A 25747-nucleotide genomic window follows, 5' to 3' on the forward strand; every position below is an offset into this window, starting at 1 on the left:
AAAAAAAAAAAAAAAAAAAAGGGCCCCCCTCCAAGGGGACGGGGGGGTCTGGATGGGGGGGCGGGGGGGCGAGAATGGGGGGGGGGCGGGGAGAGGGCCGGGCGGGAGCAGGTCAGGCCTAGCTGGAGAGGGGGCCGGGTGCCCGCCCGGGAGGCCTGGTATCTGGTCGCGGAGAGTGGCGCCCCGGGCTGCGCCAGGACCCAGAGGGCGAGTGGGCCGCGGCCGTCCCACACTTGGATTGTCAGCGAACTTTTTTTCTCTTTGCTTTTTTCTTTCTTTCTGGTGCCAGTGGCGGCGACTTCCAAAGCCGGGACTAATTCAGAAAAGGAGCTCGGCGGCGAAGCTGCTACTCTGCTCTACCTTCCTCTCTTCCCTCCTCCGTTTCTGCTTCTCTTCCCTTCGGACTAGTTTTCTCCCCCCTTGGTTCTAAACAGCTTTTTTTCCCCCCTGAACTTTAATGCGTTTAATTTGGTCCGCGCAGTGGGGAGCATTTCCTAGGGAGATACATTTAATTTCGGAATTTCTAATCCCCTCCCTCAGAGGCCTGGCCCTGGCTCCCTTCGCCGCTCCCTAGGAGGTGGAAGGAGTGGAAGGAGGAGGACAAGCCCAGGCCAAGGGGGAGGAGTCCGCTGGGAAGCTCCCTGGCGGCCCCTACCCCACTAGGGCCCAGCTGCCTGCCCGAACTGCTCCAGGTGGGGGTGGAGGGGCAGTGGGGGGTGAGTCTGGGCTCTGGGTCAGGGCTCTGCCTACAGCCAAGAGGTAGCTACCCCTCTGCCTTTCCTCACCCCGACAGGAAGCGCTGGGCCAGGGAACGGGAAACCAGGAAAGGAGCAGAAGGGTGGAGAAGAGAGCTGGTGTAAGTGGGGGAAGCGTACAGGGTCTACACGAGCACTTCACTTCATGCACAATCTGTCCGGAAACGCATCTGGTAGCTCAGAGCACTAATGATGCTCGGCTTGGGATGCCTGTGCATTTGTCCACTTGGGGTGTGGGGGAGGAAGTCAAGGAAGGGGGTCCTGCTTCTCCCACACCTACACCCCAGGGGAGCAGGCCCTGGACAGCGAGAGTCAGGCCAGCTGCAACTCAGCTGCCAGAAAGGAGGCAAGAGCTGGGGCAGTGGGAGAGCCTGGCAGGGAAGGGAGCGGAGAAGGCGAAGGAACGGAGATCCACAAGGAAGATTTATTGGGCAGATCAGATGCACAGAGGCGGCTAATGAAGCAAATCCCGAGATGGGTATCAGAGCAACTCCCCAAAAGTTTATTTGCCTTTAAATTTCCGCAGGGAGGCGGGCGCCTTGTTTGAAGTGTAAATGCCCCTAGGTTGGGGGGTGGAAGGGCCGCTTTGAAAACACCAGAGAGAAAAGGTTCATTTAGAGGCAGACGGGAAAAGCAACCAACCCTGACAGGTCGGAGCCCGGGTTGTGTTTGGGGTTGGGTTGTTTTCTTTATTTCTCTTTCTTTTCCTCTTTCCTCTGCTTTCTTCTTCCCTTTTCCCCTTTCTTGCTATTTTTTTTTTTTCTCCTCTACTAGACTCTATAGAAGAAGAATGGGAAGAACAGGAAAGGGAGCATCAGAGGGAGAGGCCAGTGCCTGGAGAGAAATCTATAGGCCAGCTCCGGAGCCATAGGAGAAGGAAGAGCCTTGGCTAAAAGCATTTCTAATCATCAGGGATCATTGCTCTTTAACTTTCTAGACCCAGGAATGGGCTGGAGCTGAGGAGGAAGCTGCCAGGGGCTGGATTGGAGGGAGGATGAGTGTCCAACTAGTGCAGTGCTGGAGAAGGGGTCCCAGGAAGTGGGGATGACCAGGGTGGGAGTGATTCTGGGACATCAGAGGCCACCTGGGAAGTGAACTGTCACAGAAGGGTCTTCACTCCTTGGGGGGTACATGGGAATGATAGGTGTGCGAGTATAACTTGTAGCACACTTGTGCATTAAGTTCTCCTTTCACAAAATGTGACATCCCTCTTGCCCAATACATGGAAATGCCTGTTGTCTGCATCCACACTTCTTCATAGTATGTGTAACATAGAGATATGTCTAGCTGGGTCTGGAAAAATCAATGAGTCTATGTGTGTGTGTGTGGTTGGGGGGGACTGTCTACAGTCTTATTCCTCATGTAGTTCAGACTCCCCAAGACTTAACTTTCTGGACCAATGTAGGGAAACCTGGGGGCAAAGGGCTCCTTGAGTTCTGAGCTCCTTTCAATAAGGGTCCTTCCCCTGTGCCTTTCCCTCCACCCAATCTTGGTTAATTACCTTCCTGAAGGAAGCCCGAGGCTGTACCAGGTAATACCACCTGAAAGCTCCTTTCTCCCAAGCCTGGGAGCCTTTCCCTTAGGCTGCCCGAACTGGGTTTTCCTTTTTTTCCCGCTCCCCACACAAAGTTAGTGCGCGTACACGGGGTTGGGAGGCCAAAGCAAACCCGGGAGCGCCATCTGCAGGTCTCTAGAGGAAGAGACTGACCTTCGGGGCTAGACCCTGCGCCTTCACCCTCTAGCCCAAGGGAACCAGCCTGGCCGCCCACGGGAAGAGGGAGTGAGGGTTGGGAAGGAGGGGGCTGGAGAGAAGTTTGTTTTTTTGTTTTTTGTTTTTTGTTTTACCCTCCCAAAAGTTACGCTGCAGGTGGATTAAGCAAATTAGGCTCAGGAGGATCCAGGAAGAGGGAATGTCCAGCTGAGTCAGCCCCCTAAGGAGTGGGTGGTTCAGAATCCTATAGGACTGAGCCTGGCTAGATCCCCCTCCGAGGATTAAGGGCATTCTGAACACCACCCCCCCCCACCCCCTGGGTGCAAGAGGCCCAGTAGAAGTCTCCTGGCTGAGTGGAGCGGTGTGTCCCCCAGCCTAGCTGCTGCCTGGCCAGCGGGACAGCGTTGTGAGGCTGCGGCTCTTTCGCAGGCGCCAAGGTCTGCAGTCAGGGTCCAGAAGCGCCCGGAGACCAAGCAGCAAGAGCGGAGCGCGGGCTTCCCTGAGCCGCCCTTTCGCAGACCCAGGGAAGCGGGGGGAGGGAAGGAGGGAGAGAGAGTTAAAACATCAGCTGAAGTGCCAAGATGATTTATGAGACGAGGGAAAATATTTCATAAAGATCTCCCGGATATTCTGTACTTAACCAGTTAGGAGACAAAGGGCTTCTCCTGCCTGGTGCGTACGAGGGGACCCGAGCGAGCGCGGACGAGGGCTGCGGAGGCTGGGCCAGCGGCTCCGGCAGGAGCGGGGCCGGGCCAAGCGCGCTGCGCCTCCTGCGCTAGCTCGGGATCCGTCAAGCTGGCAGCGGGCGGCGCTCAGCCTCGTTCGCAGCCTCTTCTCTCCAGCCGGGGAGAGCAAACCTCGGTTCCCGCGTCCTCTGCCGCCAGCGACCAGTCGCTTTGCACTGTCTCCCTCCCCAAGCCCTTCTCCCAGGCCACCCGAGGGTCCAGAAGCCAAGTCCCTGGCTCTCCCACCGTCCGCTGGGTCCCACTGAGGCAGGTGGGTCCTCGCTGGAGGTCTCCAGCTCCATCCTAAACCGAGCGTTCTGGGCTACCCAGACTCTGATGGCCAAGGGGACGAGGGAAGTGCTCCGCGCAGCTGCGCGTGGAATGAGAGGACAAACTGCCGAGCACTTTGCCCCGGAATGAGAATTGGGGGTGCGTGGGTGGGGAGGCACCTCAGGAGGGAAAGGCGAAAGGGAAGGACCAGAGAGAGGAAGGAAGACTCAGGAAGGAACGGAAGGGAACTCAGAGCTGAGAGGAGGGGGGTTAAGACTAGGGATGCGGACTGGGTTCGGGGCCGCGTGGCCCACGCGGGCACTGGCCGGTGGACGGCAGGGCTGGGTGAGTTGGGACTGTGAGCCTGGCTTCCGAGAGCGGCGCGCTCCGCGGCTCTCGGTCGTTGCCTGAATATTCATTAGACTGGCCGCTCTTTATCCTTATCTAACGTTTATCTTATCGGCGAGTTTCGTTTCTCAGTGTAGTTTTAATCCCGGGCTCCCCTTTCCCCTCCCCCTGGCCCGCTCCCCTCCCTCCCTCTTCCTTCGCCCGCTGCTTCCTCCCTCCCTCCCGTTTCCCCCTCCCCTACCCTCCCCTTGCCGGCACCGGAGTGACAGGCGCGGGGCCCTCCTCGCCGAAGCTCGGGGCTCCGGCGCTGGCGAATCACAGAGTGGTGGAATCTATTGCCTTTGTCTGACAAGTCATCCATCTCCCAGCGCGGGGAGGGGGAGGGGGTCTGGAGGGGGCTTTGCAGCTTTTAGAGAGACACACACCGGGAGCGGAGGCTCCAGTCTCCGGCCGAGTCTTCTCGCAGCCGCAACCCACCTGGGGCCAGCCCGGTGCTGCCGGCGCTGCTCGGCTCCCTCCCTCCCTCCCGGCCCTTCGGCCGCCGCGGCGTGCGCCTGCCTTTTCCGGGGGCGGGGGCCCGGCTCGCGCTCTCCCCTCCCGGAGTCGCCCGCTCGGACATCCCGAGGATTGCTACTTCTCTGCCAACTTCGCCAACTCACCGGCACTTGGAGCGGCCCGGCTCCCCGCCCGGCGCCCTCGGGCCGCCCCAGCTCCTCGCCCTCTCCGAACGCCGCCTCTCGGATGACCGGGTTCCTGGGGAGTGAGCGAGCCACCTCCCCCCGCCCAGCCTCAGCCGTGGCCTCAGCTGCCGCGCGCGCCATGCGCCCCCAGATCCCCCCGGCCCGGCCCGCCGCCCCGGGTCCGCTCTGCTGACCGCCCAGCCCCGCGCCCCGACGGTGGGAAGTTGCGGTCGCTGCGGTTGCAAGCTCCGATCCGCCCAGGAAGCGTCCCCGCGGGGAGCTCACCGCGGCGTCCCCCGCCCGCCCCGCCGCATCTGGGCGCCCGCTCACCTCGCCCCCCTCCCAAACGTCCCTCCCTTTTCTCCTCAAGTCCTGAAGTTGAGTTTGAGAGGCGACACGGCGGCGGCGGCCGCGCTGCTCCCGCTCCTCTGCCTCCCCATGGATATGCACTGCAAAGCAGACCCCTTCTCCGCGATGCACCGTGAGTACCGGCGCCCGGCTCCTGTCCCAGCTCGGGGCTCCCCGTCCTAACCCTCTCCATTCCTGTCCCGGCGCGGCCCTGGCCCCCTGCACTCAGGTCCCATCTTGGAGACTGCGCCGGCTTCTCCAGGCCCCCCCTTTCGTTCTTCCTCTTCCCCTCATTTTCCAGCGTTTCTAAAGCCTCCAGTTTCCCTCTTCTGCCTTATGTCACCAATACTTCTCCCTCTACCTGCCTTACTTTCCCCGGTGCCCATCACCTGCCTTCCTTTCTTCCACCTGCTCCTTCTGAGGTCATCAATCCACAGCCCCCCCGGCCCTGGCTCTAGCCATTCCACTCCCTGGTCACCCTCTTGCCCTGGGCTGGGAGACTAACTGGCAGGCAGTTTTAGAGGGGTTTGTGTTGTGTTGTTTTCTCTGTTCTCTCCCTCTCCCCCTCTCACCTACCTCTCTCTCTCTCTCTCTCTCTCACTCTCCCATCCTCCCCCACCCTTCATTCATTGCTACCTTTCTCAAACTTGAGTGTACTTGTCCAGGAGGAGACTCCTAGCACCGGCAGCTTCAGTGTCAGGGCAATCAGGCAGAAGAGTGTGGGGGTGGGGTGCCCCCAATTGACCCTCAGCTCCCAGCATCTCCAGGCCCTGGCAGCCTAGCCAGGGTTTCTTGTGAGCTGGCTTGAAATAGTTCCTCTTCTTTTCTTTCCTCCCTTCTTCCCCTCTCCTTCTCCTTCCCCTTCTCTTCTCCTTGAGTTGGGAGGCTGAGACTGGCGGGACACGGTGGTCATCTTTCTCCACTTCTCCCTGAGAGATGCTCTAAAAACAAAGAGGGGTTCCAAGGAGAAATCGAAGTCAGGAAGAGATGGAGTAGAGGAGCCTGCCAGGCGGCCCCTGGGCAGAGCCAAGCTCTGCTTGCAGTTCTGGAAGCTCTTTGCTGGCCTCCCACTTCATGGCAAAGATGGTCCTGCCAGTGACCTGGCCAGTGGGTAGTCCAAGAGGGGGAAAGTGAGGGGGAAAGAACAAAAGGAAGGCAAACGCCCAAGCTGGGGAGAAAGGAAAGAGAAATTTTGAAAAGGTGGAAGAAAATAAAAGAAAGAAAACAGAAAGGATGTTATCCAGGAAAGAGGAGGGGAGAAAAAAATGAAAAAAGAGGAAAAGAGGAAATTATTTTAATGAAATTTGAATTTATCTAATTCATGTCCTGTTTCTTTGTCTTGGGAACAATTTAAAAAATTTTTTTTTTTTGGCAGTTTTTTTTTTTTTTTTTTAAGATAAATAGATTCTAAATAGAAAACTTCTCCTCCTCTGTAGATTAATAATTGAGGATGATTTGTAACTTTTCAAGGGGAAACTTTTTTAGCCCTGGCTTGGATCGGTGCTCCAGAAAGGAGAGCCAAGGAGGAAGACCTCTGTTTTTCTTTAAGCTTATAATTAGTATTACAGGGGTGAGCTTTAAAAAAAAAAAAATACTCCTGGGGTAAAATATATTTTTAAAAATAATTTCCAAGTACAGGTAATCCGAGTCAGGAGCCTCGGGCCGCCGCTGGTCTCCACCAGCTGAGCCAGAAATCCTGTCTCCTTTTCCAAGCGAGTGGAACCGGGTCTTCTCGCCTTCTTCGCCCAGCCCGCCGGCCTCCCTGCCCGGCCGCCTCTGCTCTCGCTCTCGCTCTTTGGCCGATTCCGCGGGGGATTTGCCGAGTCTCAGCCGCCCACTGGGTGTCACTTTGAAACCCAAAAGGGGGCAAGGCGTGCTGAGGGTGGTCGGAGGAAGGGAGAGAGCGCGGCGCGGCGCGGGCGGGCGGCCGGGCCGGCAAGCATCCGCAGCCCGAGTCCGCGCCGGCGGCAGTGGCGCATTCCAGGCCTGACTGAGCGGCGGCTCCCGGCCCGCGGCCCTGGACTCCTGTCGGGCCCCTTCCCATCCCCTTCCGTTAGATTGGGGACGAGGGGCCGGGCCTGGAGCCCTGGGGAGGCTGAATTATTCATCTTTAATCTGCCCGCAGCTGCCGCCTTTTCATACCGGTAACGCGAGTTCTCCCGGGGCCTAAATTATTGATGGTCGGGGTTTGGAGGGAAGGGAGGGGTGACGAGTGGAGCTAGAGGTAGGGAGAGTAGCGGGAATGAGAGGCAAAAATAAGAGGTTCTAGCCTTCCCCAGCCTGCAGATCGGGAGCCTCTCCCCAGGGGTTTCACCGGCCCTTGCTCTCAGTACCCACAGGAGGGGACGGGAAAGAAATGAGCCGATCGCAGATGTTCCCGCTTTCTCCGAAAGTCGCCTGAAGCCAGCAGGACCCGGCCTGTAGGTTCCTGGCCAAGTCAGGCCCGCCACTAGAACTCTGCGCTTGGATTGCTCAGGAACTGCGGCGCTGGGTGATTACTCTGGGTGCAGGATTTCTAGACTACTGTAGGCCAGGGAGAATGGGGCACCGTGCAGCGCCCTCGGGCCTGATATCTGGTGACCACTTTGGCTCCGAGGTTGGAGGACCCCGCTGGAGACCCTGCGTCCTCCTCCTGGCCAGGAGAGCAAATGCCCTTGCTTCCTGGTGTCCTGGGATGCTGCCGAGGTCTAAGAGGTCGGAGGGATGGGAGCTAGCTCCGGCTGACAGCACGGGGTGTCCCATGAGCCCTCAGCCTGTCTAGGCGACCTGTACCATGCTACCTAGGTGAGGCAGTGGGTTCCAAGCCTGGCTCAGGGCGGCAGGCAGACGAGCCCCGGCAGCCTGTATTCTCTGGCTGCTGCCATGGGAGCCCCGCGCGGCAACCGGCTGCCTCCCCGGCTCTGAGCACGGACACCGGACCCCTGCATCTTCAGCCTTCCGTCCTCCACCTGGCTTTCTTTGAACTTTAGACGCTAGGGATTCAAGTGGGAAATACGGCCTCGAAATATCTAAAGATAGAAAACATAAAGGAAAGGAAAAATCCCGATCGAAAGCCAGAATAAAACAAAAACAAAAACACAGAGAAGGAAGCAGGAACACCAACTCTGATTAAAAATAGATACAAGAGGTAGGGAGCAAAAGGAAGGAGTCAGACACTTAGCCCCTCTTTCTGCTCAGAGCCCTTTTGTATTGAGTCTATCGGTCCCAGACCCCACCCCCCAAGTTATCTGCCTCCAAGCCCTAACACGCACCAACGACTCCCCTTGCTTGCGGCTCAGGCGGGATCCCGCTTGGCCCTGCTTCTGCTCTCTGCTCCGCCCTTCTTTTCCTCTCCTACATTCTTTCCTGCTGGCATTAATTCCCCCTCTGCCTTCTTCTCACCCTGCTTCTCCATTCCTTCCCTCACTTTCTCCCTTGAGAGGTGCTGGTCTTAGAGCCGTGTTCTTCCCTGCTCTCTGCCCTGCGTCTGGGTTTCCGCGTCTCTACGGCCCGGCCCGTGGGTTTCAATCCCCAGTCGCCCTGCGTTGCTCGGCAGCGGGGACCACCATTCTGCCGCGCATCCCAGATCACGCCCCTCCGCCCTGCCTGCTCCCTTCGCACGTCCTGGGCCACGGACCCTGACTAATGGCCGGTCCCTGCTGTGTGTGGGGTGTTGTGTTTTTTTCTTGTCTCTCCCCAGCAGGGCACGGGGGTGTGAACCAGCTCGGGGGGGTGTTTGTGAACGGCCGGCCCCTGCCCGACGTGGTGAGGCAGCGCATCGTGGAGCTGGCCCACCAGGGGGTGCGGCCTTGCGACATATCCCGGCAGCTGCGGGTCAGCCACGGCTGTGTCAGCAAAATCCTGGGCAGGTGAGGGCCTCAGAGCCACCCCTGGGAGAAGCCTTGCCTCCTCAGCCCGAGGCCCTGGGTCTCCAGACCAAGGACTTGGCTCAAAGTCCAGGATGCCAGTGGGAGATGGGGTATCTGGATACTGGGGGGAACCTAGAGAGCTGCTCCTTTTGGAGAGAGTACTCAGATGGTGGCCACGGGCCCAGGAGTAAGGGTGGAGAAGGATCACTCAGCTCCTGCCCAGCTTTAGGGTTCTTGAGAAGAGGCTGCCAGATCCCAGACTTCAGACAGGGAGGGAGTCCTCTCCAAGCAGAGTTCATGCAGACTGGGGGGCTCAGAGGAACAGGGTGGGGAGCGTAAATGGGTCCCCAAGAGGAAAGTAAAAATCAGCCCTGGGGAGGGGACAGGAAGGTCCTGGTTCTCACCAGGGCTCCGTGCTCAGTAGGAAAGGGCTGGAGGTGGGGGCCTCAGCCCTGGAGGGCCTGGAGGCCTGGAATCCTGCTGTTCCTCCTGTTCTTTCTAAATAAAAGGCCGGGCTTTCAAACTCCGAGGGGCACCTATTCCCGCTGGTGTGCTCTGCTCTCAGTCCCCGGCATGACTGTCTTCCTGGAGGGAGTGTCCCTCTCATCTTCCCCCTCCTCCTGCGGTCCATCCCTCACCCCAGCCAAGCGCACCCTCAGGAAGCTGGCTCAGCCACGCTGAGTCTTTTCCCTCCACGCTGCTGCCTCGGGTGGAAGCATGGCTCCACCGCCCTGAAACCTGCAGCCTCCCTGCCCCCTGCCATGGCCTGTTCTTGCTGACGCCGCCGGCCTTCCCGGCGCAGGTACTATGAGACCGGCAGCATCAAGCCCGGAGTGATTGGAGGTTCCAAGCCCAAAGTGGCGACGCCCAAAGTGGTGGACAAGATTGCTGAATACAAGCGACAGAACCCCACCATGTTCGCCTGGGAGATCCGAGACCGGCTCCTGGCTGAGGGCATCTGCGACAATGACACCGTGCCCAGCGTCTCTTCCATCAACAGGTGAGCAAACCAGCCCTGACTACAGGGTGGGGCATCCCAGCTCCTGCCCATCAGGGTGTCTCCCAGCTTGTGGTTTCTCTTCTTTCTCCTGCCCCTGCCTTTGCTCCAGGCTCTCAGCCCCCGAAGTCCTTAAGTCCTTGGGGCAGGGAGAGGAGACCTGGGAGGCAGAGAGACAGACAGACAGAGCTGTCTGCAGCCCAGGGCTGGGTATTCCCTGCCAGGCTTCTCCCGCCTGCGTCCTGGAAATGAATCCAAGTGTTTGTGGTAATTAAGACTCCAAGATTACGTGCCTCGGTATCTAGAGACAATCACAGCCTAAGTCGAAGCCTTTAAAATGACCAGTGTCTATTCATCGCTTCCAAACAGACTTCCCTTTCTAAAGGCATGCTCCCTTCCCCAGGGGCAGCGCCTGTCCTGGCTTCCCCACCCTCCCTGCCAACTCCCACAAAGCTTGCCTCCCAGGAGCCCAGGCCTTGCTAGCCAGCTCCGCACAGATTTCCGGCCTATAAGCACCAGTGTCCAGGCCTGAGAGCAAACGCTAGCCACCAGCCAGCAATTGGCAGGGAGCAGAGGAGCTGGACAAGGAGTGGGACACCAGGCAGGCAGGGAGAGCTCTAGACCCCCAGGCTCCACTTTGGGATGTGTAGGGCTAGGGAGAAGTCTGTGCAGTGACAGGCTCAGGCACGTGGGCCGACACAGGCTGGAGTTGTGCAAGGTAGCCTCCCACTCCCCAAGCCACTCCAGCCTGCTCTCCGGGACAGTACGCATGGACGCTCCATGTGTGTACACACCGTGCCGGTGTGCAAAAGTGGGCCTGTGTCAGCTACAGCAGGCACAAGGAGCAGTGGGATGCAGGGACCCAGGATGGCTTCAGCATCTCAGAACTATACTCTGACATCAGCAGAGACCCTGTACAAGTTCCAGACAGCCTGGCCAACCTTTCAAACCCCCCCCCCCCATTTTAGGGCAGATTCCCAAGTGAGAAGAAGGCTGAGGGTTTCATACCCTTGTATTCTTTGTATTCTTCATAGACTCATTATCAAGACAACTAATAATACAGATGGTGCCTTTTTCTGAAACTGGCATCACGTATCAAGTTTTTTTTTTTTAAATATTTTGCAAATGATATGGAATTATCCCAAATCATCCTGAAAACAGCAGGTAAAATTAGCTGGTAGAATGTACCTTGGCTAAAGAAGATTCCCTCTGCCACACTCGTGCTGTAACGTACTGTGAGGCGACCCCAGAAATTATCCCAGTGTGTGCCATCTGTATTAAAATGGTTATTCAGTTATGAACAGGGTAACATAATACTGATCAGCTAATTATACACCCTCCGAAAACCCTCCAGCTCCCTGGGCCTGGCTCGCTAGGTACTGAAAGCATAGCGGTTTGACATTCAGACACCTTCGAAGGAGCTGGATTAAGACTCTGGGTGGTTTGGGAGAGGAATGTGTCTTTTGCATTTAAAAGCCAGAGGAGGCTGGGGAAGCTCTGGGGCTGGGGCAGGATTGGCCGTTAGGAAAGGGCCGGGGACAAAGCATTTGTTTTCTGAGCCATCTGGAGACTCAGCCTCTTGGCTCTCTGCTGGTCCTGGGAGCGAGCTGGAACAGAGATATGCCTGATGAGGAACGATGCTGATGGGACTGGGCGCTGGGGTCCTGGGGGACATTCAAGAGAAATGCTTGTCATCAGTGGTAGGATTTGCAAGGCTTTGGAGGACCCCAAGACATGCACAGTAAAGGTGGTCTGTTTTTCTTGATGGTTGGAGGACTGGAGCAATCAAGGCACTTCTGGGGCCAGCATTCCTTGCCTCCCATCCCACCACTGTCTAGAACTCTGTCCTTCCTCTCCCCAACATACACCTTCACTGGCTCAGATGTTTTGGAGACCTGGCTCATGTGGGAGTTTGGGAAGGCTCATTCTGAAAAGGCACAGAAAGCAGGGAACAGGTGACCCCAGGATTGATCTCAGAAGCCTGGGGGTGCACTCCCCAGCCCTGGGGGAAAGTAGAAGGGTGGGTAGGGAGTAGGAAAAGAACGGCCTCAGCTTGATAATGATGACAGCTATGGAATCTGCTCGTCGCGTGGAACCCCACCACCCTGAGGGACACCGAGGCTTCCTTTGGGTGTGTAGAAATGGCCCTCCATGGGCAGGTGTTGCTGGAGATGGAGAGGGAGTGGGAGGAGAGGAACAGGGAAGCCACTGGCAGCATAGGCAGCCAGCCCTGGGTCTGCGACTAGGCTTCCCGGCTTGCTTTGCCGACAAGGAGCAGTCAAGGTATTCTTGCTTTCGCTCTGGGACAGTATCCCACCATGGATCCAATCTGGGAAAGAATTCTGAGGGCTTCCCCTTGTGCTGCTGAGTTGGGGCTAGAGGGATGTGCCTAGGCCCGCATGTCCTCGGCTTCGTCCCTGGGGGCGCTTGGCTCTGAAGGGGGAAAGGTTTATCTGAGATTTGTAGTTTCACCCTGAAGCCTGATAAAGACGGGATGTTTCTGTCAGCGTTGGTGATTTCAGGAACTTTGTAAATTTTTACTCAGTATAGGAAGGGCCTGGAGATTTTCCTCTGTGCAGGAAGTGTGGTGCCTCGGGGTGGTTCTTGAGTATAGGGCCTTACTCTTGGAGAGATGCCCACTTGTCATTGGTACTCTTAACTGTTGTAAGGGTGTGTGTGTGTGCCGGTGGCTGGCAAGAAATGAAGTCTACACATACTCACCCACCTGAGCCAAATTGTGAGTTTTTTCCTTTTTTTTAATCTTCTCCTCCCAAAACAGATGCTGTTGCCGCACTTGAAATATGCTGTTATGGTTATAAATGAAATTGCCTTTCATGCCTTAAAATTGGTTTTGGTTTTCTCTGATCCTGTCGCGATAAAGGCTTGGACATTCCGTCCACGTACTCCACTGGTAAATCCTCAGAGAAATACCTCTCTGAGTCAGTGGAGTGGGTCAGGGATGCCTCCCAAACACACTCCTGCCCCTAGAGACCACTGTCAAAAATCCAGAGGGATGACTGGAATGCTTAGTCTGTGGAATTTCTGTGACTCAGTCTCGATATTGGATTACTGACCGCTAAGCATGGTGTTGCCACCCTCAGTTTATATGCCGTCCTTGTAGTGGACCAAGGTTTATAAACAGGTGACTTGAGACTGAAACCTAGTGGGGGAAATGGCCTGGGGGCTGAGCGAGAAGAGATGGAGGGAAATCCATGCTACTGAAGGGGGGAAAAGTCATCCAGTTATGTCACTGAGCAACTGACCAGGCTGGAAGGGATTTCCTGTTTATATGCCAGCGTCTTCTGATTTGGCCGTTGTTGTGGGCAAAGATTAGCGTTCCTTTGAAAGAATCAGTACAAACTCCAGGTGGAGTCTAGGGTTACCAAGGATCCCCTGAGGGTGATCTCTTAGAATGAGCCAACGGAAAGGCCATTGCTTTCTTAACTTTTCCAGCCTGCCCTACACTCTTGGGATCAGGGCCTTCCCTGCCCCTAGATCTTTGGAGTGGACTCTTCCAGAGTCAGTTTCTCACTGATCACCTGCTACCCATGCTCTCCCTCAGCCTGTTTGGCTCTAAGCGAGCATGTTCATTTTCCCAGCGGTGACAACACTGACTTCCAGGCTGTAGCCCCGGTGTTGTGCAAGGATTCCATCCCGTGTCATTCGAGGGCCTCATTGGAGGTCTGGCAGTGGGGTGACAGTAGTGGGTCAGCTGTTCATTTGAAGGCCAATCCAAAGAAGCTGGGAACGCTGAAGATATGTTCAGTGCCGGAGTATATGTCTTTCTCTGAAACTCAGGTTCTAGAACATGGCACATTCGACTCTTAGACTCTCAGACCTGGCTTGGCATGAATCTGGGCCAGAAGGATGGCTTTACCTGTCACATCTCCATGCCCTTGTAGCTGTTGGACTGTTGGTCTCATGGCAAAGAGCCAAGGCAAGTTGGTGGCCTAAGAAGGAGGCTCTGTCCTCAGAGGGCGAGGAGAAATAAGGACAGAGAACTTGCCTTCTGTGGCCCGGGGCCTACCAGACTGGGGGTCACAAAGAGCAAACAGATGCACCAGATTCTGTCTGAGGAGGCTTGCTCAACCATCCTTCCCCAGAGAAGGCTCTCCTGCTGCCAAGATCACCCATCACTAGACTAACATGGGAACTGGGTACGACTGTTGATCTTACTTCTTCAGATGAGCTGGAGCTGTCCTCTTGAAAAGCCATTTTTTAAAAAAGATTTTACTTATTTACTTGACACAGATTGAGAGACAGTGGGAGAGGGAACAGAAGCACAGGGAGTGGGAAAGGGAGAAGCAGGCTTCCCACTGAGCAGGGAGCCCGATGTGGGGCTCGATCCCGGGACCCTGAAATCATGACCCGAGCCAAAGGCGGACACCCAAAGACTGAGCCACCCAGGCACTCCTTGAAAAGCCATTTTTGTTCCCTTAGTTACAAGAGAGGGAAACTCCTCCTAACTAACTAACTAGTGTCCCAACTATTTTGAGAACTCAATAAAACAATCACATCAAATATGAAGAGGCATAAATCTTGTGTCTGCACAGGTAACCTACTCAATTGCTTTTATTATCATTCAGGCTGCCTCCATTTATTACCGTCCATAGCCTGGGCAAAGAAGGTTGCATGGAGGGTGGTCTCCGGGTGCAGTCCTCCACCCCGAGAGTCAACGATCAGCCCGTAGAGCCAGAGATTTCGATGGGAGCTCAGGAAAGGCCCATCTGTCTGCATGAAAACCAATCAATAATTCTGTAACCAGAGCCCTTGTCACAGGGAAATGGACAACACAACAGTTCAATATAGGGGCCACAGGGGGAATTAGCCAGGGGAGATGGGGCCGGGCAGGAGCAGCCCCTGGAGAAGGGAGACAGGGTACCCAGAGCAGGGAAGGTTGGGGAGGGAGCAGAGCTATGTGTATATCAGTAGAAGGGGCCAATTCCTGTGCGTAGTAGATCCAGGGACTGGATCTAGTGTTGGAAGTTGGTGTGGGAGGGAACAGTTGGGCTTATTCCGGTGCCTGCAAGAGAGTGTGGTTGTACATGGGATGGAATGTGCTTGTAGACCAGAACATCACAGCTTCCAGAGAAAGAGGAGCCGTGGTAGTAACTGGTGCAGAAGATGAATGCCACCCCTGCCCCCACAAACCACACCAAGAGCCTGCACTCTGAAGAGGGGCTTATTCGGAACCTGCAGGGGATAGGAGACCTCCTTCCCCGGCTTGTCCGTAGGACTGATGAAGGAACTCCCTAAGCCAAGAGCTCCATTTTCTGCTCCCAGCTTCCTAGATCTCCAGCTCTGTGACTTCCTCTCTTAGTTCTCAGGTTTGTCCTCAGTCCCTCCTTGTTGCTACCTGGAGTTGGAGGTCTCATAGTGAGAAGAAATGATGTCTATATAGTTCTTTTTCACTTCTGTTCTTTCTTTTTTATTTATTTATTTATTTTTAAAGATTTTATTTATTTATTTGACAGACAGAGATCACAAGTAAGCAGAGAGTGAGAGGGAGAGAAGCAGGCTCCCTGCTGAGCAGAGAGCCTGATGTGGGGCTCCATCCCAGGACCCTGGGATCATGACCTGAGCCGAAAGCAGAGGCTTTAACCCACTGAGCCACCCAGGCGCCCCTGTTCTTTCTTTTTTAAAGATTTATTTATTTATTTACTTGAGAGAGAGAGAGATCGTGCCAGACAGACCGTGCAGGGGGAGGGGCAGAGGGAGAAGGAAAGAATCCCAAGCAGACTGCCTGCAGAGCCCAAAGTGTAGGGGGGTGGGGTTCGATGTCACGACTCTGAGATCATGACCTGAGCTGAAATCAAGCGTCTAATGCTTACCCGACTGCGCCCTTCAGGCGCCCCTTCACTTCCTGTTCTTTAAAAGAGTGCAGTGAAGGCTTCCAACCTGGCCGGCCACCTCTCTGAATCCCTGCTGTTTCCCGGCACACCCACGCCAGGTGTCCAGAGTTCAGATTCTTGCAAGGGAAGCAGTTACAGGTGCAGCTGTGGCCAGTGCAGCGTACCTGGCTGTGTGGGTGAGTCCAGAAAGGAGAGAGAGATCCCTGACAGATTTGAGGCATGGGAAACAGTAACTCACTAACCAATGCCCCTATCCCAAGTGAAATAAACAGATGGGAAATGAAATTTACCAGGAAACCATGGGGTTGAAAGTTTTCCTCCCGTGGAATCTTTTGTTTGGGTGCTGGCAAGGTACAGCCTGAACACGGCTCACAATGGTTTCTAGGCACAGAGGTTGACATTGTGAGTGTGTATGGCTGTGTGTGTGTGTGCGTGTGCTCTTTGGCAAAAAGGCTCCGAGGCCAAGAGGAAAGAGAGGAAGTTCTAAAGGATGTGTCCTGCAGTCACAGACAAAGGCTGGACACCTTGTCCTTGCCCATCAGGTTAATCAGTGAGGCAGTCTTTGGACCAGTGGGTGATAGTAGGGCTCAGCTAAAGATTCTTTGTTTCATAATTTGGGCAAACTGAAGTCAAATTTTCCTTCAATCTTTGTTTAAGCTGTAATACTCCACGGTCCATTCAGCCCCCCAAAAGAGGGCCCTGGCTACAGGGATGTCACCTTCGTACTGGAGAGGTGTGAGGTCAGCTGTCCGTCTTCACTTAGACACTCACTTTGTCCCAGCCCAGTCGGCAAGATCAGTTAGGGACCAACTGTATACACAACTAAAAAGATGCTCTTCACAGTGGGTCTTTTTCCTGTACGTTCTAACGCCAAGACCCACCAAGGGATATAGGTTCCCCCCGGCAGGAGGCGTGACAGCAGCACGGGAACACAGTCATTGGCAGAGCTCTCCCAAGGGCCAGGCCCTGGGCCCAGCTGCCATGTCCTCCCCCAGGAACCCAGGAGCTGAGGAAATAAGGAAGAGGCTCTGTGTAAGAAACACGTAACTGGGGACTGGAGAGGCCTTGGAGACCAGGCAGGACATGAAGGCACAGGCAGATGCCTTGGGCTCCGGGAGCTGTCAGAAGTGGGAAAGCGGAGAGTGACAGGGGACTGGAGGAGAAGGAGCAGGGACCCATGCCATCCCCCGCAGGTAGGAGAAGAAAGTATATAGAAGGAAAGAGGGAGACGGGAGAGGCCATGGAGCCAGGCTCCTCTGGTAGGTCGTTTTCAGCAACCACAAAAACCACAAAACAAACAAACAAACAAAAACCCAAACAAACAAACAAAAAACAATGGACTCTTTCTTTTGGGTGTTGAGAGATAATAGAAGAAGCTATTTTGTGTGTTTCACGTGAGAGTGTGAGAAACCGAGAGTTGGCATTCTAGAGGGGTCAGGTTGATTGGAGGGACGTGGAGGGAGGAAGGTGGGGCTGTGGGAGCTGGGAGGGAGCTGGTGAGAGCTGGGCCACAGCGCTGGAGGATGTGGGCCCAGCCTAGAGGCAGAAGATTTGGGTTTTGAAAACTCCTCACTGGTGGATGAAAACGTGGCTTTAGGCCTGATTCAGTCCTGGGACCCTGGTCTGTAGCCCCAGGGCTGGGTCACCAGACTTGGCTTCTCTTCCCTGCTTCAGACCAGAGCTCTAACTGTGCAGGAGCAGGGGTGTGGGGGATGTTTCCAGAGCCCCTTAGTCCAGGAGCCCCCGAGGAAGGTAAGTGGAGAGGGGAGAGTCCACTCTCTACTGTGAGGGCAAGGGAGGGTGAGGCACGAGTTGGAGCGGGTGAGGGGGGGGGGAAGGGGGGGGGGGAGGCCAAGGGGTGAAAGGGAGGGGCCTCGGAGCTGGCTTGGCTAGATGAGAATGGAGTGCATGGCCAGAGTACACAGCAGGGAGCTCTGGAAGCTTTAAAAGGGGGTTGGATCCCGTGTGTCTCCACCAAGGGCCTCTCGTGGTGCTTGGAGGTGGTCAGAGGGAGCCTGAGCTCCGGGCAGCTGGTAGACCAGGCTGAGAGGGACTTCAGGGAACTCAGAGGTGGTAAAAGAGAAAAGGGAGGCCAACCAGGAAGGACAAAGGGGGTAGGACATAGGAAGTGGTGTAGGAGGTCAAGTCGCAGGAGCTGGGTCTCGTGGCCAGCAGCACCATGAGGCAGGCTGGTGTGGCTGTCGGGTCACTGCAATGTAGTCGCTGTAGCCTGGTCCCCAGCAGAGGGGACAATCAGAGAGAGGCCAAGAGGGAGGGAGGGACGTTCCTCACTTCCTAGGTGTTCTAGATTCGAGGCCCTCTGCCCGGGAGCCTCCAGCCACTCTGCCCTGGACTTCCTCCTTTGCCTGCCTTCAGCCCTGCCCGAACTGCTCTGCAGTGAGCTCTCCCTGCAGCCATTTGGGGATGGAGGAAGCCAGAGAGGGACGCTATAGGTCCCGCTTGGCAGGGGGAGCAGAAAGGCCGTAAGACAGGGCAGCAGGCTACGAGGGGAACTGTTCCTACCCGGTAGGCGCAGTGAGGTCAAGAAATCAGAGAGGAAGGGCTCAGAGGTTGGGGAGAGAAGGAAGGAGGGCAGGGAGGGAGGATGGCAGTGGCCGCAGGGTTGGAGCCCCTGAGGTGGCCTTCCCCTGCCCTGATGCTCCCTCTTGGCCGCAGAGTCTTTGCTGGACTGGTGGAGGAAGCTGCAGGAAACCAGCAGCCTAGTAGGCAGGTGTATCTCGCTTGACAGACCACAGAGATGGTCAGGGAGGAGACACTGCTTCTTATTTATTTTTTTTTTAAAGATTTTATTTATTTATTTGACAGATCACAAGTAGGCAGAGAGGCAGGCAGAGAGAGAGAGAGAGGAGGAAGCAGGTTCCCCACTGAGCAGAGAGCCTGATGTGGGACTCGACCCCAGGACCCTGGAATCATGACCTGAGCCGAAGGCAGAGGCTTTAACCCCACTGAGCCACCCAGGAGCCCAGGAGACACTGCTTCTACCTCCCATGACTTTCCATCCTAATTTGAGAGGACGAGATGGTGCCTGGCTGTGTGTCAGACGGAGAGAAGTCGGTGACCCTGCGTTGAGGGCCTCCGTGTGGCTCTGTTTTGGAAAGAGCCTGTGAACTTTGGAAAGGGCATGTGCTATCTATCTAGCTGAATCCAGTGTTCGTGTCCTGGGAAGCTGTCTAATTGGTCCTGGTATTCCAGGGAGCGCTTAAAAGAAGTCAGTCTTATCAAACAGAGGGGCTAGTGGTTTGCTGTTCACAGAGTTTCTGGCTGAAGGGATTGTTTGGTCTCAGAATGAGAGTCTCTGCCATCGCATGAGTGACCTATTTGGGACGTTAGCAAATGTTCTCTGGTAAGCGTGGGTTGAATGGACAATAGATCACCCGATGGGTTGACGAGTGGGGGTCCGGTCAGGCGCAAAGTGTCCCAACACACTTAATCTGTGTGCACACACGTGTGCATTTTCTCTGCTAGAGGTGAGGGTATAGAGTAGCCCATAATGGCCAGGCCGTGGGTGTGTGACACGCCTACCAGGAGTCCTGGTAGCAGAGCATGGTTTGTGTCTGTCAAGGTCCTCAAAGGGAGTGTGCCTGTAGGTGGGAATATAGGTCAAGCTGATTATCCCCTTTTATCATCTGCAGAGAGGACACCTCCGCTCCCTCCCCCATCACTTACCTTTTTCCTTCCTCTCTGTTCCTCCTCAGGGTAGCTGGTTTGGGTTAGGGGGCCAATCTCTGTAGACTCTAACTAAAGAGCTCAGAGAACTTGATAAGATAAGGAAGGCTGTCCTTCCTCTGGGGACCAACAGAGGTTTCATGTTCCCCTACTCCACTCGGCTTCTCTAGGGAGCTCACACCAGGGCAGGCAGCCTTCCCACAGACGGGGACTGTCTGGCCTCTGGGAGAGCCAAAGGAAATGAGGTATTCCTTGGGGTCAAGACTCGGGTTCCCTTCCCAGTCACCATGGGTCTGGGTGGAGGGACAGTCTAATGGAGCCCCTGACGAGAAAGACAGAGAGAGAGAGAGAGAAGGGGTAGGAGAGAGATGGTCTAAGACAGGAAGAGGGAACTGAGAGCCAGAGGTAACTGACATGGGCCAGCTCTAGCTCAAACCTGTTCTTTGGGCCACAGAAGTGGACTGAGTATGTGTGTTGGAAAGGGAGTTCTCTCTTTTTTTTTTTTTTTAAATCAGGGAAGAGGCTCTGAAACCTTTTGGCCTGTCTGCTGGGCTGAGCATTCAGCTCTTTGCAGAGGGTACAGCCCTGGTTCGATCCAGTTCCCCCCTAGAAATAGTGGCCCCCCTCACTCTCACACGCCCTGTCCTCCAGCCTCAGCAAGTACACATTGGCCTCTTCCCCTCCCTGCCTCCCCTTAACCTGGCCCTGAGGATCAGGTAGTTCCTGGCCCCAGGGAGGCCACCCGGAGACTCCTTAGGAGATGACCTCCCAGGGTGGGTACAAAAAAAGTTGAGAGAAATTCATTTCATGGCCAGTGGCTGCTTAGAAAAGGCGATTCCAGCATACGAATGTGATAAATGTTAACTGAGCATTAATCGCATTAAAGAGGGCCCTATAAACTTTTCATTTCTAATTAAATTCGTCCAGTGATGCTGCCCAAGCGAGTACTCTGGGCCTTTGTTTATGTGGAAAATTAAAATGCAAATACAATGGGATTTATTTCCAGGAGTGGAGGGATGGGCTGGCCCCTCTGGCTACTGGCCTCCAGGCCTCTCAGGCCAGGTAACTGCGTCTTTGGATGTGCCAACCCCACCCCCACCCCCTATGGGACACATTGTGGTGAGAAGGGAGAGGACAGAGTTCAAGGTCAAATAGAGTTAGAGATGAGGAGAGGATGTGGCAAAAATTGAAAAGAGGAAGAAAAAAGACAGGAGATGACCCCGAAATCTAAGAAGGCGTTGCCCTGCCCCCCTTCCCCTGCCCACTGCCAACTCATGGCTCTAAGAGAAGAGATCTCTCAGATCTGGCTTGTGAGTCGTGTCACCACAAGCTTCCACTGCAGCTCGGGGATGAAGGGGATGGGAGGGGAAATTTGGAGGAATCAGCCCTGTGAGGCATAGGTGGACCTCCTCCTAAAAGAACAAAGCCGTCACCTGCAGGGAGGGCTCTGGATTTATCTCCAGCCGTTTGAGGGGCGGCTGCTGGTTTCACCAGCTTGGTTTCACCGAGCTCTTCCTACCAGTGCCCAGCAGCATTGACGCAGGGCAGCGGAGCCGAGAGGCACACTCTGGGGGCACCGCGCAGGCACACTCGCACACACATGGCCTTCTCATGTGTGGGGACAGCCGGTCACTCACGGGAGTAAACAAATGTCCCCTGCACAGAGTCCTTCAACACCGTGATGCCTTTGATAAAAAGCAATAACCCCAAACACCGTTGAATAGAACGATCTAAAGTTCCTATTTACCAACACATAAATTAAGTCGAGTGGAGAGAAAACACGGGTCAGAAAAATCATGTGGGTAGATCAGTGGAGACACTGAGGGATCACCGCGCTACTATATGGATAAGAAAGCTGTAAACAGCATTAAAAAGGAGAGAGGGAAAGAAAATGGAAGTGGAGCCATGATAAAAAGCAGAGCACTAAATCACACACGGGGGTACATGTACAAAGTCACAAACCAGATTTACGCCAAGCGTTGCAAGATCTACAGCTTGGTCGGATCGCACGTGGAGATACTCTGTGCCCGGGCGTGCAGGCGTCCACAAAGTGGATGAGGCTATGTCAGCATGAAGGGAATGGATTTGGCCGTAATCTGGGCCCTCCCTGTCAGACCAGTGAGACTGACCCCTCAGCTCCACGGCGCAGGGATCTGATGGGGCCGGCTTTGCAGACAGTCGAGGAAACACCCTTAGGAGGTCTTTAAAGGTCTTCGAACCCATGAATCTTTGTGAGCCAGACCTGCATTCTAACGGATGTCCAAGGCTGCAACCCATTCCCAGATAGAGTCTGCTTGACTAGTTTTGGTAGAGAGCTTGCTTTAGTCTCTTTTATTCTGAGTCATTCTCCTCCTTTTCAGCGTTCACTTGTGTCTCTTAGAAATGCATACGCACTTGATGACAAACAGGTAAATGTGACAAGTCCCAAACATCTGGACGAAAACCCAACCTGTAGGCAGTCCTCTGTGAGGGTTGTCAATAAGAAGCCAAATATCTGGCAATTTAGAGACATCTGCATAATTGATCAGATTTCTTAGTTCTTATCCAGGCATCGACACTCATTTTCATTTCACTGGAGTTGCATTTCATGGGGAAACACCTGTTTGCAGAGGAAAATAGTCTAGGTGACAAAGTGTCGTGGTTAGAAAGCGTCTTTGATGCATTTGGGTCTGGTTTCTGGCTTACAAGGAGACGGGTCTGGTCTTGAGAGGCAGGTGGAGAGTTGGTGTTTAGAGAATTTGGTATTTGAACAAGCATAGCTGGTGGGCGCTCTCCCTGGAAAGCTGGTTGGGAGGGCAGATCACTTCGTTCAGATGAGGGTAAGCTGTCCACTAGGCCTGGCTTCCCTAATGGAATCCACAGGGTTATCTTAAAGGAGAGTGTTTGGTTCTTAGGAGGCATGGTCTTTCATTCATTTATACTTTCATCTGTCCATTCAGAAAACCTTTGCTGAGCACCTGCTATTTGCCAGGCTGTTCACACAAACCTAGGTAACCCAGATAATATAAGAAAGTGGGCTCTGGGAGCGATGGCTGGAGTTCGAGTCCACTTCCCTACTGACTGGCCATGTGGTTTTAGGTAAATCTCCTCTCCTCTCTGGACCCCGGTTTCTTCACGCATCTAACATGGGGCCCACCATACAGCTCTCTCGTAGGTTCTTGGGAGGGTTACCTGAGTTAATCCGCACACCTCGGCATTGCCCCCAAGCACCTAGCAAGTGTTCAATACATGTGAGTTGTTATTATGGCGGTCATAGTCACCAAATGGTCTTGCTCTGTGTCTACATCAACGTGTGTGACTTCTGGCTTGTGTGTGCAGTAACAGTGACCTCTTTTAAATAAATAAGCTTGAGCTGAAAGGATATTCTGTGAACAGAAATGTGTATCGTGAATGCCAGTGAGAATTACGGTCCACTACGATCCCGGCTGGATTCAGGAAAGGGCCTGTTCTATGTGTGTGCAGGGAAAAAAGCCCACGATGAGTCAGTTATCTGACCACTGAACAGAATTAGTCAGGTAATTGCCCCTTTTGTCCTCGTTGGTTGAGATCCCAGCCTCTATGGTTGTCCGTGTGTGTGCGTACATGTGTGTGTGTATAAACTTCCTATGCCTGCACACTCCTACTAGCCTACTAGTGGTTGAGGAGTTGAAGGTTGGCATTTTCTGGGCTTCATGACATTTTCATGGGTTGTGGTGCTTTGCATTTTGTCATTTTTTTTAAAGATAAAGTGAAACAGTCATGAAAAAAAATCCTTATTTTATGGGTTTGAAGGGTTCCTCTGCTTCTTAAATGCCATAGAGGGAAGAGAAGGAAGGTAAACAGAAAGAGGAAGGGAAGAGAGGAGAAAAAGTAAAGGTAAGATAAAGGATAAAGAGAGAGGAGAGGTGAAGTAAGCCAATATTTGACAAGTACAAACCAACCTGCTACTCTTGGCCCACATCTCTGTATGTTTCAGGGAAGCATGGGAGGTTGATAATCACTGCAGTTATTTTCGCTGTTAAGAGCTAGAAGATTTTAAGGAGCAAATTCAGGAGAAAAATTTTACTTTGGGCTTAACGTATTAAGCGTAATAGCTCACAGTAACTGGACAAGTACAAATTCTACTTACTCTGCGCATAACAGGAGCAAAGATGAAAACCAAAGTTTTCCAAACTCACGATGATGTGCTCTGGTTCCCCATCTTTACGGGAAGGTCCATGGACTGAGCCCAGCACTCAGTCCCATTCTTGCCTATAGCTCTCCCTGCCCCTTTGGCCTGGGTAGGTAGCCAAGTTCAGCTCAATGGACTTTCGTAAGATCCACACCCAAATGCCTTCAGATTCACTGATCTGATTCTTTTCTTACCCCTTCCTTATTTCCCAACTTGACCCCATGATTTCATTATCCCTTATTTATACCTAGTGCCTGACCAACGTTCTTCTTTTTTAAATTAGAAAGGAAATCTTTTAAATGAGCTAAATTTGGATCCTGAGAACTCAATTATCTTGGGATTTTTTGTCATAACTGTACAATGTTTAAGGGCCACCATTTTCCTTTCTGCCTATTTGTCCTCACAGGGCCGGATGCAACCTTGGTCTGGAGATGGGCAGTGGTGAAATCTATCATGTCCCAGCTCCTGCCCCTGTCCAAATGGACCAGAGGACCAAGGAGGGAAGTAGCCCTCTCTCCATGCTACCTGACTGCAGTTTTTGCACTTCTCTGCTTAAACCACACACATACCTTTACTCATCTTAGGGTTTTATGTATATTAGCACACATGTGGATGTGCTTGTACACATGCATAGGCAAATCTTATGGCTCCTTTACTTGGTAAGCCCTTATATTCATAATAATAGTAGCTAACAAGTGCTTTCTATAGCAGAAATCATTATAAGCATGTCGCATGTATTAATTGATTTAAGCCTCGTAAACAACCCCATAGGGCTTTATAGGATTGTTTGTAGGTAAAGTAACTGGAATACAGTGACGTTAAATAACTTACTCAGGTCACAGGCTAAGCAGCAGAACTAGGATTTGAACCCAGGCAATACTGGTTCTAAAACCCATGTGCTTGGGACGCCTGGGTGGCTCAGTTGGCTAAAACCCATGTGCTCCTCCAGCCACTCCCTGTTTCCTATTACTTTTCCATCAGAGAAAGGGCAGGTATCTACAGTCTCTTGTGGGGCTCTGTATATCTTACAGCCTCATGCCCTTCTCTTGACAAGTTCAGAACAGAGATCCCACACCCTGGTAGGAAGTCACATCTTTGAGGTGTTGCCTTACTCTCCTGTGCTGTGGGTGTGGCCCTGTGAGTGCAGGGGATGCTGGGAAGGAAGAAGGTGCTGATGGCCAGAGTCTAGTTCACGGAGACTAGTGAACTGGGGAGCTAGAATTCATGCTGGACTTGGGTTCACGTTCATTGGAATTGGGGAGTTTACTCCCATCCATCCTCCTCTTGTCAAATCAGGGACCCAGACTTTCAGTAGGCACTGAGTCCAGCTTCAGGCTTTGACCCTTCAGGCAGATGTAGGCAAGGTGGTACCAGGACCTGTGTCAGAAGTGTTCATGGATCAGGGGCAGCTGGCTTCCAACAGGACAGAACTGTGCATTTGGTCCTCGAGAAGAGATTCCCCCCCATCTCTAGAATCTTCCTTCTGGAAAGCAGCAGGGCAAACGACTAAGCTGGAGCAAGGTAAAAAAGCTAAAGGATGGGCCCTCTCACCCACCTCCCACAACCACACTGAGAAAGCAATTACCGAATCCTACACCACCACCCAGATCCAACATCATTACTCAACCCACATCACCAAGGAGACACCCATTAACCTAATCTCTGAGACATACATTACAAAAAAAAAAAAAAAAAAAAGATGCTGATATGATCAACGAACACAATAATTCAAAGCAGAAACCTAGACATTGCTGCTAAACAATACCCACATTCCTCCAGCTCAGTGTTACACAAAGTGCCGTCACCTCAATACAATATCACAAAACACCAAGTAACAAACCTTAAGCCAGCTGCAGGAATGCATCGGGGCACAATGCACTACAGCGTACACCCAACACAATTCAAACTCTCCATCCCACAGGCACACCCATACACAAAGGCTGAAATCGTGTGGCTGCCAGAGCAACAGCAAAGGCTGGTCACGCATGCGCAGAGCTGGAGCCAGTGCCGGGCCGTAGAGCCCCCAGCCCCTCTGCACGCCCAGCAGAAAATGGTCAGGGCCACGGCCTCCCCGAGCGCAGTGCCCAGCCAATCCCCAGGCACAGCGCAGCCTGCCAGAAAGCAGCAGCGCCATCCCGTCTCTCCAGCAGGTGGATGTGTCCAGACCATCACCTTCAATAAGGCCTCTGGGCTCTGGTTGCTAGTAAGAGAATAAACTGTCCCCTGAGCCTGCTTCCTGAGACAGGACAAATCAGCTCTATCCTGGCTGGGGTTTAATAAGACTTTGCTGTTACTGAAAATGACAGAGCTCCAGGGATGGAGGGAGAGGTGGGGGGGGGGGGGGGGGCCCGGAGCGGGGGCTCACCGAGCTGGGTG

The 25747-nt window shown here is 53.9% G+C and overlaps 1 protein-coding gene and 1 long non-coding RNA gene across 6 annotated transcripts in view; both read left to right on the forward strand.

The window, feature by feature from the left end:
• The window catches only part of LOC132016705 (uncharacterized), a 9385-nt gene extending 7249 nt beyond the window's left edge, over positions 1–2136 (forward strand). The window contains exon 3 of the long non-coding RNA XR_009403975.1: positions 290–2136. This is a non-coding gene — a long non-coding RNA (uncharacterized LOC132016705). The remainder of the gene's footprint in view (positions 1–289) is intronic.
• Positions 2137–3657: 1521 nt separating this feature from the next.
• Positions 3658–25747, forward strand: part of PAX2 (paired box 2) — an 80820-nt gene continuing 58730 nt past the window's right edge. Inside the window, exons 1-4 of one of the 5 annotated variants that reach the window (XM_059398364.1) lie at positions 3658–3806; positions 4860–4970; positions 8517–8685; positions 9488–9685. In XM_059398364.1, coding sequence (XP_059254347.1) covers positions 4928–4970; positions 8517–8685; positions 9488–9685 — 410 coding nt within the window. In that variant the 5' untranslated portion in view covers positions 3658–3806; positions 4860–4927. The remainder of the gene's footprint in view (positions 3807–4859; positions 4971–8516; positions 8686–9487; positions 9686–25747) is intronic. The other 4 variants (XM_059398365.1, XM_059398361.1, XM_059398362.1 and 1 more) reach the window with 4 other exon arrangements.

This window comes from Mustela nigripes, chromosome 4, assembly GCF_022355385.1.
Source record: "Mustela nigripes isolate SB6536 chromosome 4, MUSNIG.SB6536, whole genome shotgun sequence".
Lineage (NCBI taxonomy): Eukaryota > Metazoa > Chordata > Mammalia > Carnivora > Mustelidae > Mustela > Mustela nigripes.